This window comes from Varanus komodoensis, unplaced genomic scaffold, assembly GCF_004798865.1.
Source record: "Varanus komodoensis strain SLA01 unplaced genomic scaffold, ASM479886v1 scaffold32, whole genome shotgun sequence".
NCBI lineage: Eukaryota > Metazoa > Chordata > Lepidosauria > Squamata > Varanidae > Varanus > Varanus komodoensis.
In genome coordinates, this window is record NW_025335798.1 from 5,713,298 (window position 1) to 5,731,643 (window position 18,346).

An 18,346-nucleotide genomic window follows, 5' to 3' on the forward strand; every position below is an offset into this window, starting at 1 on the left:
ACACTGGAGCTTTTCAGAAACAGGTATATTAAACGAAAATCATGTAGCATTGGAATTGAACACAGCTGGGCACCATTCAACTATTTAAAGTATATGACTTCTAGATGCCATGGGTTTTCCCAGAGCTACTTTAGGCATGCCACAGCAAAAGGAGGGGAATACTTATGCAACCAAAAAGAGCGCATTTGGTGTTTATTTTTTTAATTTTTGTGCCATAATTAAAATATTTTGCACCTTCTCAGTGTCCAATATCTTGTGTATAAGTGGTAACAGTGCCAGTTAAATCCATTCCAGGTTGTGATGGAACAAAATATGGAAAAGTCAAAGGGGGTGTGTAGGAATACTTCTGCAAGGCATTGTGCAGAACATTGTATAACAACTCTCTTTGGAGGTATTTTGGAAATGTGTTTTGTCTTGGAGAGCTGTGCAACATGCATGCATACTAGCTTTACAAGGCAGACAACTGGAACCTGATTGCTTCCAGACTTTCTTCACAGTTTCCTCTGGTGTGGTCTGTATCTGTGAGAGAAACCTTAAGACATCCATTGGATCTTTGTATTGTTCTGTGTACCTGATCTATTTACTTGGAAGCAAGGTCTACTGAAAAAAACAACAACATTAAATTGTACAGCGAATATATTTTTGTATAGACTTTCACTGGCCCCATAGGACCATGTATAAACTGCCCTAACCAAGTCTTGGTTGAAGGTAGTGTGCTGTCAAATACACCATACCATAATTTTATATTTTTTACAGGAGCAAATATTCTCCGGGACTCCGCAGGCAATGTTAAGTTGGGAGATTTTGGTGCCAGCAAGCGGCTTCAAACAATTTGTCTGTCTGGTACAGGAATTAAGTCTGCTACAGGAACTCCCTATTGGATGAGTCCAGAAGTTATTAGTGGAGAAGGTTATGGGAGAAAAGCAGATATTTGGTATGTCTATAGTACTGTACCAAAAAGCAGAGATATCCTTGCTAAATACTGTTGCAGTCCATTTTATTGTCCTTCTTTTATCTTTGAGTATGTATGTACTTGGGAGGCTCTGTTCATGCATTTGGATCAGAAAGTTGTTACCTGGCATTTAGTAAGCAAGACAATATTACTGGCTATATTTGTTTAGTTCTGGGAAATAATTTGATATAGATTATAGTTTTTTTAATGATCCACTCCAAAGACTCACCAGCACCTTACACCTAAAAGCCAGGCACCAGTAAACCTGTGGTTAGACTGTAGGTAGGGTCTTTACTTTCTTCATCTACCTTAAGAAATCCCTTTAGATTTTTTAACATAACCAAGAAAACATGGCTATAAGCCTGCTTTTGTGAGAGATTTTCTCAAACTCAATTATGATATCTTCCAACTGCAGCATGAAATAGCAAAGTTTAGATTAGGGATGTATGAATTGTTTTAAATAATTTCTATCTGTATTTCATGGATTGTCTTTCATTCTATCATTCATTCACTGATTCAGTTTTTCATAGAATTTTCTTCTATCTGTGCTGAATCACATGTGCACTTGCATGAATGTGCACTACTCTGCTTTAGCTAAAGCATATTAGTGCAGATCCACACTAACTAATTTTCATTACTGCTGGGTGTTAACAGAGATTTGTGCAGCTCTTACACAAAATAGGAAAAAAGAATATATGAAAGTACCCTCCCCATCTGCACTGTTATATTGGGGAAAATACATGTTTTTGTTTGTTCCTTTTTTCTTAGTATTTTTGTACTTCCAGATTTGTCCACACAAGGTCAGCATGACTCAGACAAGCCAGTCTACTGCAGATTTTGGGGATCAGATTAATTGAAATCCAAACTCATTTGAATCAGTTGCAGATCTTTCTAACATGCATGGTCTAGATCAGGGGTCTCCAACGCAACTTACCTGGGGGCCGCTGGAAGTAGAGTCTGGGTGAGGCTGGGCCGCATCAAGTATTCCACCACCGTGGTGGTGCTGGGCCACTCATCCCGCATCGCTCCCGGAGGCCGGCCCGGGTGCCGCCGGCGCTTTGAAGGCCGCAGGGCCCCTCCCCCGTGCCCTGCCCGTCCCGGCGCGCAGCCTAGAGGGAACATTGTGCCCAGGGTAATGACTCACGCAGGTATGTGTGAGAAAAACGTGCAGGCCGCACTGTCACTAAACTTTGATATCAAGTGGGGGCCACAGAATATCATCCCACGGGCCACAACTGGCCCACGGACCACGAGTTTGAGACCCATGGTCTAGATAAAGGTTAACCGCTTAGTGGGAATTAAAACTATATGATAGTTAAACAAGTAGTTATTTGTGTGTGCGTGTGTATGTGATAGTTTTGGATTCAACAATTGTTTTGCTGTAATTGTTTCGCTGAGAGTGGAAACGCAACTAATTCCTAAGTTGTCTCAGACATCTTTCCTGCATTCAGGTAAAGATGATGTTGTTCCTCTTAACTTCCTTGGGTCATTTTATTAATGTTGAGTTATTTTAATGTTCCCAATAAATATGAATTGATTTTTCACCAAATTTAGTGGGTCTTTTGATAAAAAGTCTGGCTTGACCTGGAATTTTAGAGGAATCCAAGGCACACAAACTGAAGTCTAACTGAATAAATTTATTTATTTATGATTGTGAGCCGCCCCGAGGCTTTGGCGAATGGGGCGGCATAGAATTTCTCTAAATAAGTAAGTAAGTAAGTCGCCAGTTATAAATTGATTACAAGGAGCCATTCTATGCAAGTCTAGACAGAAAAGATGGCCTACAAATCATGGAATGATTGCCCTTTTTCTGTCTAAATTTGCATAGATTATACTTCAAATTGTTTTACATTGCAAAGGGTTAGTGATATCACAAGGTCCCTGTTGTTGTTGTTGCTGTTATTTTTTTTTTCTGTATCACCCAGTAGCTGAAGCTCTCTGAGCAGTTCATAAGAACACATAAAATTTATTCCAGTAGAATTCTAAGCTTCCACCAACATAAAAGAATTGTTCATTTCATTCCAGCACAGAACACTGGTGTTGACAAAGAACTGGATTCATACGTCCAATGAGTGGCACTCCCTCTCATGAGGTTATACCAGAGGGAGGCAATTTTCACTAATTCTGGCCCCTGAAAAGCTGTTCTGGAATACTGGAAGACCTTCCAGAATACAGTGGTCCCTCGGCTCACGAACGCCTTGGTTCATGAACAAATTGGGTCACAAACAAAAATTTCATTAAAATTTTGACATGGGCCGCGAACGCCACTTTGGGTGGTGACCAAGATCACAGCCATCCCCCCACCCCTGGAGTGGAGAGATGACCACGATCTTTGTTATCACTTTGCTTCACATTTTTCTGATTTAAAAAATGATTACAGAACAGATTAACCTTATTTACATTGACCCTTATGGGGAAATTTAACTTGTCTCACGACCAATTTGGGTCACAACCAGAGTTGTGGAACGGATTACGTTCGTGAGCCAAGGTACCACTGTAGTTTGAGAAATGTTATTGGAGGCTGAAAATTAGCTTTTCTTCCTTTCTCTAGGGGGAAGCCTTTCTTAGAACTGTCAGTATTGAAGGCAGTGTCTCAATTCAACATGTAGGAATGTCACATAAGGTTATGTCTACAGAGGTTGTTTAGTGTGGATACAAGTGTTTATGTTCTTGGTACAAAATAAGTTATCAGTGCTTTGAACCACTGATCCAGCAAAGCAGTTGTTATATTCTAATTATTGTCATAACTGTACAAAATTCCACTTGCATCGCAAGATATGTATATAAGATGTTGTATTTTGAATTGAAACCAAGTTTTGTTCTTCAGTAGAGATGCCAGAGAAATCCAAGATGGATTAAAATATGTTTGGATTTCTCTGAATTCAACATGTGGCTTCTGTGGCAGACCAAGCTCATGGCGTTGTATGGACTTGTAGACTGTTTTTATTTTCCTCAAATTTATGCAAATATATGTGATGGAAAGTATTGGAAGTTACTAGAACATATGCTTATAGAGATGCCATTCTGAAAAATTATGCTAGCAAGTAGACTTTCTAAATGTAGTGTTGTTTTTGTGCAATCTGTGCATTATTTTGCAGTTACCCATGCAGTTACCCATGAAATTCAGGGCAAGATTTTGGGTACTTTTCTGCAATATAATTTTTATTCTGTTTGTGAACAGACAACAGAATGAACAATGCCCAAGAATCTGCAAAATATACACGAAACAGATTGCACAAACCTGGTTATGTCCATACTTTTTAAGCAACGCTGTCTTATCATTCCTGCACATAATGGAGATACTATTACTCTGCTTGATTTTAACTCACTTTTCATTCTTGCAGGAGTGTTGGCTGTACAGTAGTTGAAATGCTCACTGAGAAACCACCCTGGGCAGAATTTGAAGCAATGGCTGCCATCTTCAAAATTGCCACACAGCCAACCAATCCCCAGCTCCCACCTCATGTCTCAGACCACGGTCGGGATTTTCTAAAGCGGATATTTATTGAGGCTAAGTTGCGACCATCTGCAGACGAACTGCTAAGACACACATTTGCACATTATCACTGATGGCCTGCCTCAATCCAGCTCTCACCTACTGCATTTATTTTATGACTGCACTTTTTTTTACCACGAAATTGAGAAAAGACAAGGGAGAAATTATTTCTCTTGATTCTTTATTTCATGTAGATTGTTAATGATTTCTCTGCATATTTAGAATGCGGATTTTGTTCCCGATTTAGGACTAGGATCTTTTTGTTTCAGTAATGTACTGATGTGGTTCTCTTAAAGCACTTTAGTACATGTTCATTCCTTATTTAAGGGGGTAAAGGCAACGTATTTGGTCCGTCAGGAGTTGTGTGTACATTTTTTTTCCCAAGCAGAGCTGACTAACTCAGGATGCAGGGGAAATATACATGTTGCTAGCAAATGTAGAAAATGTGTCCAATTGTTCCTTGTAGTATATAGATAGATACACTGAAAGGTCTTGGTTGTGTTTCAGGTTTGAAATGAGTCTCCTCTACAGTATTTTGGAAACTGATTCAGAAGCTGAAAACCTAGACTGCTGAGCAGGTGCAAAGGAAACCATCCAACTACCAGATCAATTGCAACCAAATAAGTGTATTTCTAATTTTAAGAAAATAGACGGGAGGGCCCCCTAGTTAGGTACTTCATGGAGAAGTCAAGTAGTTCTGTTGCATGAATGTTTTAGATCGGGAATTGTAAATAAGTAGATTACTGTAGATCTGTTCTCCTCTAGAGTTGAAGAATGGTCTCCCCATACCATGCAACAAGTTCATTTGCTGGATAGACCAAGATATCTGAGACTGGAGCTGGTCTAAGGTGGTGGGGGGGACTTATGGCTGGAGTGAATGGTAGTTTCACTCTTCATAATTTCCTGCTCCATATTCTTTGTCCTGTCCCAAGTATCTTGCCCATTGCCTAGAATATTTTATGAGACCCAGTCTTCCTTCCTTCTGTACTATCACATATGTTGAAATTTTAGAATATCACTTCTATTGAGGCTGAACAGACTTGTGTATCCTAAGCTGCACATTTATTACTCAAATGGCATTTGGATAATTTGTGTAATTTGCATCATGGAGAGCATGCAAAATTTGGCATTTCAGATGTAGCCTAACTTCTTGATAGGGGATATAAAAGATCACTACTCATTCCAACCAAGAGGGGAAAAGTAAGCTCAGTAGACACATCTGGAGACCTCAGTCCCCTTATGTGTGATTCACTTCCAGCACGATGATGATGATGATGGCATGAAGAATAAGGAACTTTTTATTGCCACCTGGTAGTCTGCTCTTTTAAAATTAAATTTAAATCTATGTATTAGTAGTTAAGATTTGAGATGGTTATCTCTAACTGCGTATATTGACATTTGGCTATCTGCATCTAATATACAAAACTAATGGTAGAATACTTAGACTGTCTGGAACCTAGGAAGAGCTGCTGAAGGGAACTAATGTTAGGTTCTGCTGTCATAAAGCAATAGTCTCTTACCCTGTACTGATGTTGCTAAACACTGCTATTAAATGTTTCCTGGGGAAGTCCTTGAGGATGTCCTGAATAAAAGAAAGGCAAGCAGAAATCACATTGGAGATTAATAGATACTACGCAAACAGGCACAAACTATGTCTGTATGTTCCATTAAAATAAAACAGTCCTTAGACACTTGGATTGCAGTGAGAGATGGAACAATCTGCATATGTAGTACCTGGTTTGTACGTATATAATGCTCCCAATATGTTAGCTATCAATTAGTGACCAGGGTTTGCAGTTCTTTACACACAAAGTGCTGCTGGTTCAAACTAGAGGAGTCTGTTTATTTAATGAGGAGGCTTGGGGAAAATAATCAATCCATTAGAAATGGTTAAGGAATAGACAGCACTGTATATGCACCAGCCTACAGTAGTAAGTGCACTAAAGTTTGAGAATCCTCTCTTGAACAAAATTTGTAATAGATCATGGTAAGGGACTTTCGCAATTTTCTTTGGAACCTACCAAGTTAAGTGGGCTTTTAAGGGTTGTAATGTTCAAGTTTTTAAATTAACAAATCATCATGATTTCAGAGCAAAAAAAATAGTTTTTGTCAAAAGTGTTGCAAAATAGTTTCTGCAGAATGAATCTTGGCTATTATCACTTCCATGTAGCTGACCCAGTGTCTTTCATGGTCCAGCAAAGGTCTGTGCTCTCCTCCTCTCTTGTTCACTTTTTTTTCTCATGGACGGAAGCCTTCTTTTCTCTCATTAAAACATCCATAAGATTCCAGACTATGCTAAACTTCCATCAAGCTGTAACTATGCAAATTGTGTAAGGCATGTAAATGTGTGTCACTTGGTCCAGTAGACGAATATGGGGATAGATGAAAATTGAAGTCCCTTTCCCAACTATATACCAGGCTTTTTATGTGCATCTTACATCTTTTTGTCAAAGCTCCTTTCTCTGTTCTATTTCCAGCGTTTTGAAGTATTTAAAATATAGCAGACAGACAATCATTGCAGCCTATAAGTGACCTCTATAGCATACCAACTCAAGACTCATTGTACTGAAAGTCTTGTTCTAGTTTAGAAATTCAAGGTGCAAAGCTAAAAAAAAAAATCTTGCCCTCTCTCTGGCAAACTAAGAAAGGCAGCAAAGACATACTAAGGTCTAGATACCCCATTGAACATAGACTTTCTTTTGAGTAAATATAGTGTTGGAATTTTTTTCCAGCTTGGTTGCAAAGCCTTAAATGATTTTTGCTTAAGGATGGTCAGGTATCTTTGAATAGTCACTAGGCAGATGTCTCTGGCTTAGATGGGATTCAGTAGTATGCACATTTTAACATTAATTTGATAAGATCCCGCTTGGGAGCTGTAGAGCATAAAATAATTGGTGCTGCAGTAGAATCACTGGCTGCCTCTCCTTGCTCTTTATCTGTATAAAGAACAGCATACGTTGGTGCTTTTCCTTTATAATAGGATCTCAGATAATTTGGATGGGGTCATATTCCCTCACTTCTTGCCTTTAGAAGTCTGAGATACATGAAAGCCAAGTTTGAGATGGGATGAGAGCGTGAACATCAAAAACAAAAACCTTGAGATAGGTTTGCAAGACTTAATCCTAAGTTTTCTTTTGGTTTTTGGCTATGAGCAGGAACAAATGAATTAAAGGGAATTGAAAAACTCTTATACTGGAGGCTTACGTTTAGAAATTGGGATCTGTCTTAACCTGTTTATCATTCATGAGTATCCATCTGCCAATATGGATGTTGATACATTAATATCCAGGGCACAGAAAAGATGTGATTGTACTAGAGTTAACTCTCCACCACCACCCCTTTTGAGGGGGTGTTAGTATGATCTTTATTCAAAAGTCTTGAGAGCGAAAGGGAGCAAAGTTGATGTCTTCTCTGGCTTCTAGTTGAATGAAGGACACTTATTTGTGAAACCTGGAATGGAAGGAAATGTTTAATGGGTAGTATGTGAAGTGCAGACCTCCAAAACTCTAAATTTTAATCAGAAGCATACTTAAGATGTTACTGATACAGGAAGGAATAACAAGTTTATGTAGCAGAATATTAGGAGTTGTGTAGAATGATTTAGTGAGGCAATACCTCTTTGCATTTAAAAGAATGCAAACTTTCAGAGTACTTTCAGGCACTTAGTGTTCACATAAACATAAATGGAGTTTATTTTGTGGCCAGGCTGCTTGGATGACTGGATGAGTAGTTCTTTAGGACAAAGCAATCAGCCTCATAGCAGGCCACACAGAAGTCTGCCTTTCTAGAGTCCTGTGCAACCTTAGTAATACCAACTGCAAGAAATGGTTTCTGGGTATTTTGTATACTTTACTGCATATTATTCCACAATGTTTGTTTCTATACATAACAGTTTACATTAACATGAAATCTCTATTTTAAGTCTGTTAATTGAAGCAAGCCACCTTGCTTCAGACTACCATTTGTTTTGTTCTAAAGAGCAAAAGACTCAAAGGAGGGCCAGAGAATACAAATCATATCTCTCATTTATTTTGTGCTGATTACTTAATTTAAACAAAATGTAATTCAAAAGTCTGCTTAATTTTAACAAGGGCACTTCTGTTGCCAAAATGTACAAAAAGAAAGGAAGTTTAAGTGTAGCATATGAATTTTAAGCTCTTCTTGAATTGTTAAATGGCACTTTATGAAACTTGGCAACATTCAATTCATATAATAATTTACTCAGATTTCATGCACAGCTCGTTCATATAAACTGCATTGGCATTTTTGCATTGTGGCTGATAAGGAAAAAATAGCAAAATAAGGTGACTGCTTTTTGTGCCTTTTTACAATACAACATTTTGTCTTGATAATGGCAATATTAACCTGCTGCAAAAGCGTAAATATCTCCGGGGATTTCCAAACTCTTAACCATGCTATTAATGCCATTAATTTGATACCATTCAGGTTTTGCTATCACAAGCCCCTAGTTCTGTCAATCCCAGTCCTACTTTAATGTTTTAAGAAGTTTGCCCTCAACTCACAGTTTGCCCTCAACTGGCACCTAACTCATAATTCCTAGCAATTATGTACTTAATAAGATGCAAATTTTAGATAAAGCTATGTGCCTCATATCAACTTGTTAGTCAAGTGAGCAAATCAGAAAAGGTATGGTGATTGGCACAAAGTTTGGTGTTACTATTTGGTTTACACTAACAGCGCTGCCAAATGGGATAGAGAAGTATTGACATAATAGGCAACTCCCTCCTTTAGAACCTTTTAACAAAATATTTACAGTTTTATCTAGAAGTAAAAGCACTAATCACTGAAAAGAGTGGCTGCATATATCCTGTCCCATGCATGATACATATTTCGAGTTGTCTTCTTTATTGTCCCTGTTTTGTATAGCATGTAGTCTAACTCTTGTGTTCTCAGAATTGCAAGAATAGAGGGATATATAAGGTTATGATACAATAGCTTTGCGTACTTCTGCTATGTTGTATGTTGGCTATTTTGCAGTAATCAAAAATAATGGGTCCTCTTTATGCTTATTAAGGACAGTTATGAGGAAATGGTCTGGAAATAAAAGATTATCAAAAGATTATTCTAGATTAATAGGAAACTCAAAGGGAAAGCTGGCAAAATACTAGTCCAAAAAGTAATTTTTTTTTCTTCACACATAAGCTACTTATCTGGAAATCTGCTGGTCTGCTGTATTGGTAGAGTTTAGACAGCAGATTATATATTTCAGCCAATAAGGAACAAATTTAATGTTGCTCAACATGCATTAGAAAAAGCATTTCAAATTTCCCAAGTTTCAGGAGCAGCAGTCAAGCAGTGGTGTATTTAGGAAAGGAGTCTCAAGGGGCCCTGCTCAGATGCTGTTTTGCTAGGCTTTGTCTTGATGGCTCATATGATCCATGTCTTGCTTTCTATGTACAATGAGGGCAGCTTGTACAGGGAGTGCAAAGGCCCAAGCTTGCTATGAGTAGAACCTTTGAGAAGTAGCATCCAAATGGAACTTAAACATTCTATAGCCTGGAACTTACCATGTAACTCTCTACAGGAACAATCCTATGCCTGTTTAGACAGAAAAGGCCCCTATACCTCCCAGGACCCCTATGCATAAGATTCTTCCCTAAATTACAGCTTAAATTAAGCACATTTGTGATAACTACGTTTTTATATCTTATAAAGCTGCCATCTTAGCTGAATTTGGAACTAAGGAGGATAGTGAGTTGATTTAGGGCTGTATCCTGTGCTAATCTAAATAAGTCCCCTTTATTTCTGTAACTTTACTCTAGGTATTACTAACATTGGTTACAATCTCTGGAATCCAGCCAGTGCCTTCAGCTGTGTGGGACCTAAATAGGTCCCTGATTTTATTTTCTTATTTTAAATTGACCAATCAAGGTTTAGAAGTCCCCAAATCTTGTAAGGTCTATATGATAAAATCTGAATCTGTAACATTCATAAGCTTTATTCCTAAAACATACTGCTTTTGAGTTTAGATAGGTATAGTTGCACTTCCATTTTAGCATGCACACCCAAAGAAATAACACTTGCCCTTTTTAATTATACTATGAACAAAATTCAAACAGATCGGAGTGCCTTTACCTATATGCCTTAATTTTGTTTGCTTACATTATTACAAAAGGGGTCAAGTCATGCGACAGCAACAAAATAGTCTTCAAAATGTGTCATCTCCAAAGCTTCTAGAGGTCCTATGATTTTTTTTTAAAAAAAATTGACTACCTAGTTCTTATAATAGGGTTGCTTTTTCCAGAGTTTTGTATAAAGATGAATCTTACAAAGCCTCTCTTCTCAAACCAGGATGCACTATATGGACATGGCCGTGGCAGCATTAAGCTTGTTGAAGTCCCATTTCTTTCAAAGAAAGAGTTGAACATATGCTTAAATCTCTTTCCTGAATATCAGTTGTATTAATCTGGTTTCAGAAGTGCCCTTCATTCTTAATCTGAGCAGGAAGGAGGAAATCCTCCACTTTGTTGCTCTCTGTAAAATCTTCTCAATTTGGCTTTTGTAGTCTTTTGCAAAACACAATGCGTAATGGTACTTTCATGTTTAGGTGAACAGCTACTGGTTGCCTAATTCTTCTGTGATGATCCTTGATCTGAAGGAAAGTGTTTGCTTAAAGCATGCAACAGTATTGGTTCTGTATAGATATATCAGATATGGTTTGGAGGAACATATTTCCTTTCTCTTTTGATGCCATACAATTAGAACAAATGGGGATAAACCATTGTCCAGGTTTTATGCTGCATTTACAAGTTACTTGCACTAGCAATCCTTTTCATCATCTTTGCAGTAGTTGTCTGATGACACCTGCAGATGCTTGAGAAAATGGTTCAGCATTCATAATGTAGTTCTTTTTTATTCCCTATTTTTAATGTTTGAAATATACTTTTGAAGAAAACAGATTTGTTGTGCTTTAATATAAGTCCACGTGGCAAATGAGGATTAGCAAACGTATTACTACCAGTTTACTAGTCCTTATTGGCTGGTTAGTTCCTTGTGTGTATTCATGGCATGTATGCTTTTGAAAATCATTGAAAACCAAAGCTTTTCTACCCCATACACAGCCAAAAGTGATTTTTATCTAGCTTAGTGACTGTTAGATTTCCCATTGTGTATAATGGCCCAATCACACATGAAATCCAAATGCTTGCTTGGGCAGCAATATTTTTAAGAGTGCCAATGAATCAGTGTGTGATCCAAGCCAAGCATTGCCCCCTGGATTCTCTGTGATATTTTGATGGGTCCTGGGATCATACCATGCAGCTGTTGTGGAGATCACAAAAAGTACTGATTCTAATAACTGCAGGTGCTAGTCAGGGCATTTATTGGGCTTTGCCCACCTCCTGTTCAGTGTTGATGATGTAAAGACTTGATCTTGTTGAAGTAGCAAGGAAAATCTAGTGTGATGGCAGAAGGTAAAATTGTGTCCATGCCTCATCTGGCAGGAAATGATGTTACGGAAACAAAATAAAGTTGGTATATGTAGATCTGATTAGAAAAATCCAATTATGTGACAATTTAGAGCAAAAACAGATATGGTGAATGTTGCTGGACTTTTAGTTGGCAGCTTGCATACTTAACCTCTTCACAGCTGATGAAACATTCAGTACAATGAAATGTGTTAGATTGTACTTGCAGTGATGCAGGTGCTCCATGAAACTCATCCTTGGCTTCACAGCCTTATCATGGCAAATCATTCTCACACCATCTGTTGGGCCAACCAGAATTGGCCTTTGGATAGACTATTCAGCAAATTTTGATGGAAACTCTTAAAAATTTGAGCTCAGTCCTATGGGAGAGGTATGAAATTGTACAATATTCACCCAGCACTGAAGGCAGTGAAAGCACTATTCACTGCCTTCCAGTGAAGTTATTTAAGTGTGTTGGAAGAAGGCTGACCAAGGGAAAATACTCATACATTTCCAAAAACTGACTGCCATATGAATCTTCATGTGAACTGAAGGTTCTAGGTTGGTGATTATAATTGCAGAAAGAAATGTTACAGACTACCTCAGTTAATAACTTTAAATTGAACAGTTGGATCACCTGTAAATATTCAAACTTGTCCAAGCAAATTTGGCCGCTACAATATTAAGACAACTGAACAGTGAAATTAGCACAACATTTGTTTTTGGTGAAACACAGCTAGGATAGAGTTCTTGCACCGTCCTTTTGATAAAGATGGTCTCCATGTCACATGAACCCATGTTACTAATTGAGACTAAGTTACTAAGTAAAAGTGAAGGCATAGAAAAAAGTCAGGGAAGCTCAATCCAGATTCCTTGTTAAGCTGTACAATGACATTCCAGTGACTCCTTTAATAGATTGTGCTACTCATTATGCATGGAAGCTAACAGGCAAAAAGTAACCTGAGATGCAAAAGCCTCCACCAGAGAGAGCAGTATCTTTACACAGTCTAAGTTCCAGTAAGTTTCATTGGCAGATTGGTGAGTTCTGCACACTAAGTGTGAAAGTGTAGGGCTGAAGCTCATTTCCGTGACAAAGCACCTCTCCTTTAATGTTGTAAGGAATGAGACCATCATGCAGCTCAGCAATTTACCTTAGACAGTTACATAATTTAAGGTAAGCATGCATAACTTCATGCGAATGCCAAAGGAGTATGTGAAGACACTGAGTTAGATCCTGAAGTGATTTCTACTGCTTGCTTGCTTCCTCGGTTAGCAGTCCACCGTACCATCTCCTGCAGTGTTCCTGAAGATCCCTTATGTCTCAGGAAGTTTTTCAGGGGACACTGGAGGCTGCAATATAGCAAAGGAAGGTTGCTTAATGATTAGAAACCCACTTGTATTTCCCTGGATCAAACCTATGGTTGGCTAATCTGATGCAGCTATGGCACCAGTGATAGCCAGGGTGGATTGTGTGCTGGTTTCATGTAAGTCAGGAACTTCCACATCATATCCCAAAATTGTTAGACCTGTTTATTCATGAAGAGTGAATTTTACAGAGTTCATAAAAGTACTTGAAGTAAAGTATATCTCTTCGCATGTAGGAGGAAAAATTGATCATTGTGCAATTGAATAGATGTTAGTGGCTTTTGAATAGGCTGTGCATATCTTCATCTCCCATGAAGTCCTTCTGCATTTTGTTTCTAGGTACACACTATTGAGCTTTGAAATTTTCTGTAGTTTAAGTTTATAACTGAAGGGAAAAAGGAAGCTAAGAACTAAGCCTTTAAGTCACAATAATGGGCCAAACTATTCGTTGTGCCATAGCGAACTATAACTTTGCACATCTTGCAGGGGAAGTAGGCCATCTCATTCCAAATAATTCACAGCCATACTTCTATCTTGTATATGTTGGTTCAAAGGGAGACAAAGCAAAATCCAAGTAAGCAAAACTAAGACTTCTAAGCTTTTGGAACTCTTAGCAGCAAAGGGGTTTTCTTCATCCTGTATGTGCTAATGATTCATTTCTCAGACAGGAGTATAAAATAGATTGTTAATGTATTGCTTTTTTTTTTAATGGACTTGCCTTTTTGACCTTTTCTCCTCTTCATAAGTATGAAGCAACAAAAAAGAGGCCACTGAAATTCTCCATGATCATTTGATGATAATGTATTCAAAGCCTCTTGATAAACAATTGACTCACTAGTTTTGCAGGAAGGGGAAGTGGTATGGTAGGGGACCAGTGCCCTCTGGGGAAAATAGACTCTCTTTGAGCTAACTTGGTCCTTTTCTGTTGTTAGGGGTCAGTCTCCCAAATGCTGAGCATATTTACAGATTGTTTTGATGTTAGTGATGGAACTATTCACAAGTAGATTTGTTTAGGATGATCCCATTTTGATTTATTTACACACACAAGTATACACACACACATATCCACACGCACACCAGGCACATAATCATGAATTATAAGAAAAGTATTGTGCTTTCTTTTCGGAACAGGGTCTAAACTCTCTAAATCTCAAGTTGCTTGCTTTTTTGCTAATATCAGCAATTTAAAACTTGACACTGTTCATCCAAATGTGGGAACAGATTATTGCAGCCCAAATGAGTTCAGCCTGTCATCTCGTACCTCAAGCAAATGTCACTGTAACTATGGGGAAGAGGTGTTGGCAGTACACTTTTACTTTTCAAAAAGCTATAAATAATGTATAAATCTTACCCTTTTGATCTAATGTACATTTTTATGCAGCTGTCAAATTCTCTATTTAATCCCTTGGTTTCTCTCTGTAAATGTTTTTACTCTCCGTTTGAATGCTGGGCACAGTTTGTAATGTATGTACACAACGGTGTTTTTTTTCTATCAATGTTGACTCTTTTGCACATTTTTTGAGAAAAGTTTAATTTGTACACTGATTTAATACTATGACCAACTGTTATAGAGCGTATGTGAATTATGTATGTGTGCAATGTACTACTGTCTTGAATGTATGAGAATTTTTTAATTCAATGTAAATGTGTGTCAGCTTCTGGCTTTATCTTGGTTGAGGAACTCAGGACATTAACTTTGCTTACTAGTTCCCCAGAATAGCCCTAATCCAGCAACTTCATTGTCCCTGCAGGAGCTTTGATATGGAATTCTGTTTGAGCAAGGATTTCCCAGTTCACATCATACTATTGGGGCATTGGCCAATTAACTGTTAAATATTGTTCACAGATGGCCACATACGTTCATTATTTCAAAGTAGAAGGCAACTAACTTTGTTCTCAGTCTCAGTTCTGTAGTTCTGAAAACTTGACCATTATTTAACTGACAACTGGCCATATGCTAAACCCTTTCAGAGTGGTTTAAAGAGTGTACACACAGCTTTCTAAGTGTGGAGTGAATTGGGAAGCCACTGCTTATGTGGAGCTTCATAAACTCAGAACTTCTGTGGATTTTGGATTACGGCAAATGTGTCTAAGAGCTCTCCAAATGTATAGGGTATATAAAAATGCCTTCTATGTACTGTGTTCGCTCTCTCCCACAGACTTATTCCAGTTTCATTTCTACATTTTTAAACAATTGTTGTTTAAGGGTACTGCATTTAGTTAAATATATAAAAGCTTTGAGAGATAATTTACTAGATAAATATATTTTCAGCTGGCTGATGTTCAGAAAATATTTTTTTAATTTTTGTTTTTAACCATTCAAAATGTATTTGTATTTCCAAAATTGGACATGAATTGTATATTAAAACACTCTGGCTGGACAATGGCATGGTTTGTCTTATAAGGACTGTCTTTTTTTAAAAAAGCTAAAAGTTATTTCCATGATGCCAAGAATGATAATACTGTTCTGAAAAGCTGAAGGCAATCTTTGAATTTATGGCTGCTTGATAAAATCAAGACACATAACCAGTCTTAGAAAAGTCAGATGTTTTTATTGCCTGTTCTTTTTTGTTACATTGAATGTAATATTTCCCTCTTGATCTTAACAGTTTCCTTGTTTTCTGGTACTGGGAAAATTTAAAGCATGTTGAAGGTACTACCAAATACCAATTAATGCTTAAATTTTGAATTGATAACCTAGTTTGTGGCTTGAAAGAATATTTGTATAATGCTTAAGACGTACCAACTAAAAATTCTCATGTTGGGTAAATAGTGTATTGGTGGATATCAAAAACCTACAGTTAGGAAAAGTGTTGGTATTGGGTTTTTAAAAGAACTTACTAATGGCCTGGTATGGTGTGGTTTGTTCCATTGTTCATGCACATTTTGACCTTGTTACAGTCTCAAAAGTGTGCTTGTACAAAATGTATAAAACATTTTGATTTTTTAAAATCTATGTATTTGTTATTTTCTTGCTGGTAAATGGCTTTTATTTTATTTGGGGTTTTTAATCAAATATAAAAGAAGCCATGTTTATATTATATTCTGTGTTTGACCAAATGACTTTGTTTTATGAAATGTGTATATTGCTGGTACACATCTTGGTTTAGGATGATTGTGCATGAGGACCTGCAAGAATTAATACAACGGAAGATTGTTTTTTCTTTTTCTTCAAGTTAATTCATTCTGGAAAGGTTATGGTACAAAGGTTTACTGGATGTAACCTTATGAGCTTATGGAATGACTATAGATAATGGCACTTTTAAGTGTTAATAAAAATATTTATTTCCAGTTTGTGTTCTTTTGTTCCAAAAAAATCTTAATGGTTAGCATTTCATATAATATAGGTCCAGTTTATTGACAGTGCTTTCAGATATATAATTTCAAGAATGTTCACAAATGCTTCAAGGTCGATTATTTGCAGATGCAAGGGCTACATATCGGAGGAGCTTGTATAATGATGAGGTAAACTTTGAATCCAAGTCTTCTGGTTTATAACTCAAAAGTGAAATCCTATGTATGTTGCTAGAGGGGGCTTTCTCCATTCAGAATCGCAGCCTCATTCTTCAGCCAATACATTGCATTTTACATCTTATAGGTAATACAGGTATTGTATGCATATTATTACATTTAAATCCTACCTTTTTCCCCACTCACAAGGAGCCCAAAGCTGCTTACAAAGTCATCATCTTCATTATATTCTCATAACAGCCTTGTGAGTCAGTGACTGAACCAAACTGATCTAGTGAGCTTCATGGCAGTCGTCCTGACTCCCAGTCATCACTCTAACCAGTGTACCATACTGTCTCTCAGTCATAATATGCAACTTTCCCACTCTTCCCTTAGTCGAATATGTATAATAATAGAAGCTTATTATGCATTGCATTTTGAGAAATTAAACATTAAATGCTTGTATGCCTCTAATACATTCTTTTAAACCAGGGGTCTCAAACTCGTGGCCCGCGGGCCAATTGCCGGGACGGGCCCTGCGGCCTTCAAAGTGCCGGCGGTGCCCGGGCCGGCCTCTGGGAGCGACACGGGATGAGCAGCCCACCACCACCGCGGTGGTGGAATACTTGATGCGGCCCGGCCTCACCCAGACTCTATTTCCAGCGGCCCCCAGGTAAGTTGAGTTTGAGACCCCTGTTTTAAACTAAGAACGTTACTATTTCTGTAATGTTTGAGCTGAAAAACAAATGTTTTTATACGTACAACTTGCACCAGAATAACTCAAGGTAATGGTACAGCTTTAATTGAAGTAAGATAAATGTATATAGGAGTGCCCACAGTTCCAGCTGCTACATATATTATCTCAGCCACAGCCTGCTTCATCAGTGTGCATTTACAGTGGGCGGAGGGGAGACCCAAAAACCCCAGGATTTTATCTTCTGGAGGGCAGCCCCTTGTAGTACAGGCTTCTCATTCTAGGTGAGAGTTGTAGGAACCCATCCACATCACTTGTACCCAGCTGGATTGTTTTGAGAGGCTGTGTTCAGCTTCAGTGAGGGTTTTGTTTTGTTAATACAAATTTGCTTATTTCATGATGGCTGATTTATAGGAACATGTGGCAGTGAAATTTCATTCAGCTGAATGTTCAGCAGTTTTTGACCAAAAACAGCATGACCCATGTGCCTCACCCTCCCTATTCACCCTATCTGGCCTTGCCACTTATTTTGTTTCCCTGGATGAAAAAAGTCTTCAAAGGGAAACGTTTTGCAGATGAGGAAGAGGTGAAACAAAAAAAATGGCAGAAGAACTAAAAGGCATTGAAATTGAGTTCAAAACCTCTTTTGAGCAGTGGAAAAAATGTCTTGATAGGTGTACTGCATCAAACAGAGTACTTTGAAGGTGACTGAAGTTTGAACATGTAAAAATAAAATACACGATTTTTTATAAATACCTCGTATATCCATATAATGGCACTTGATTACATACCATGCCACTAGTGAACAGCTTGTGGCTTTCAAGCTGTTTTGGCCTACAACTTCTATTATCACCCATCACTGGCTGCAGAGCCCACTGCTGATGGAAGCTGTAAGCCAAAACATCTGTATTGCCACAAATTGCCCACTCTGGCTGCCCGCAAAGCTTATAGATCAGATCCAA

At 37.9% G+C, this 18,346-nt stretch overlaps 1 protein-coding gene across 1 annotated transcript in view; it reads left to right on the forward strand.

Moving 5' to 3' along the window:
• MAP3K2 (mitogen-activated protein kinase kinase kinase 2) overlaps window positions 1-16,531 on the forward strand; it is a 59,944-nt gene extending 43,413 nt beyond the window's left edge. Inside the window, exons 16-17 of the mRNA XM_044438504.1 lie at window positions 757-934; window positions 4,297-16,531. Coding sequence (XP_044294439.1) covers window positions 757-934; window positions 4,297-4,522 — 404 coding nt within the window. The 3' untranslated portion in view covers window positions 4,523-16,531. The remainder of the gene's footprint in view (window positions 1-756; window positions 935-4,296) is intronic.
• The last annotated feature ends 1,815 nt before the right edge of the window (window positions 16,532-18,346 follow it).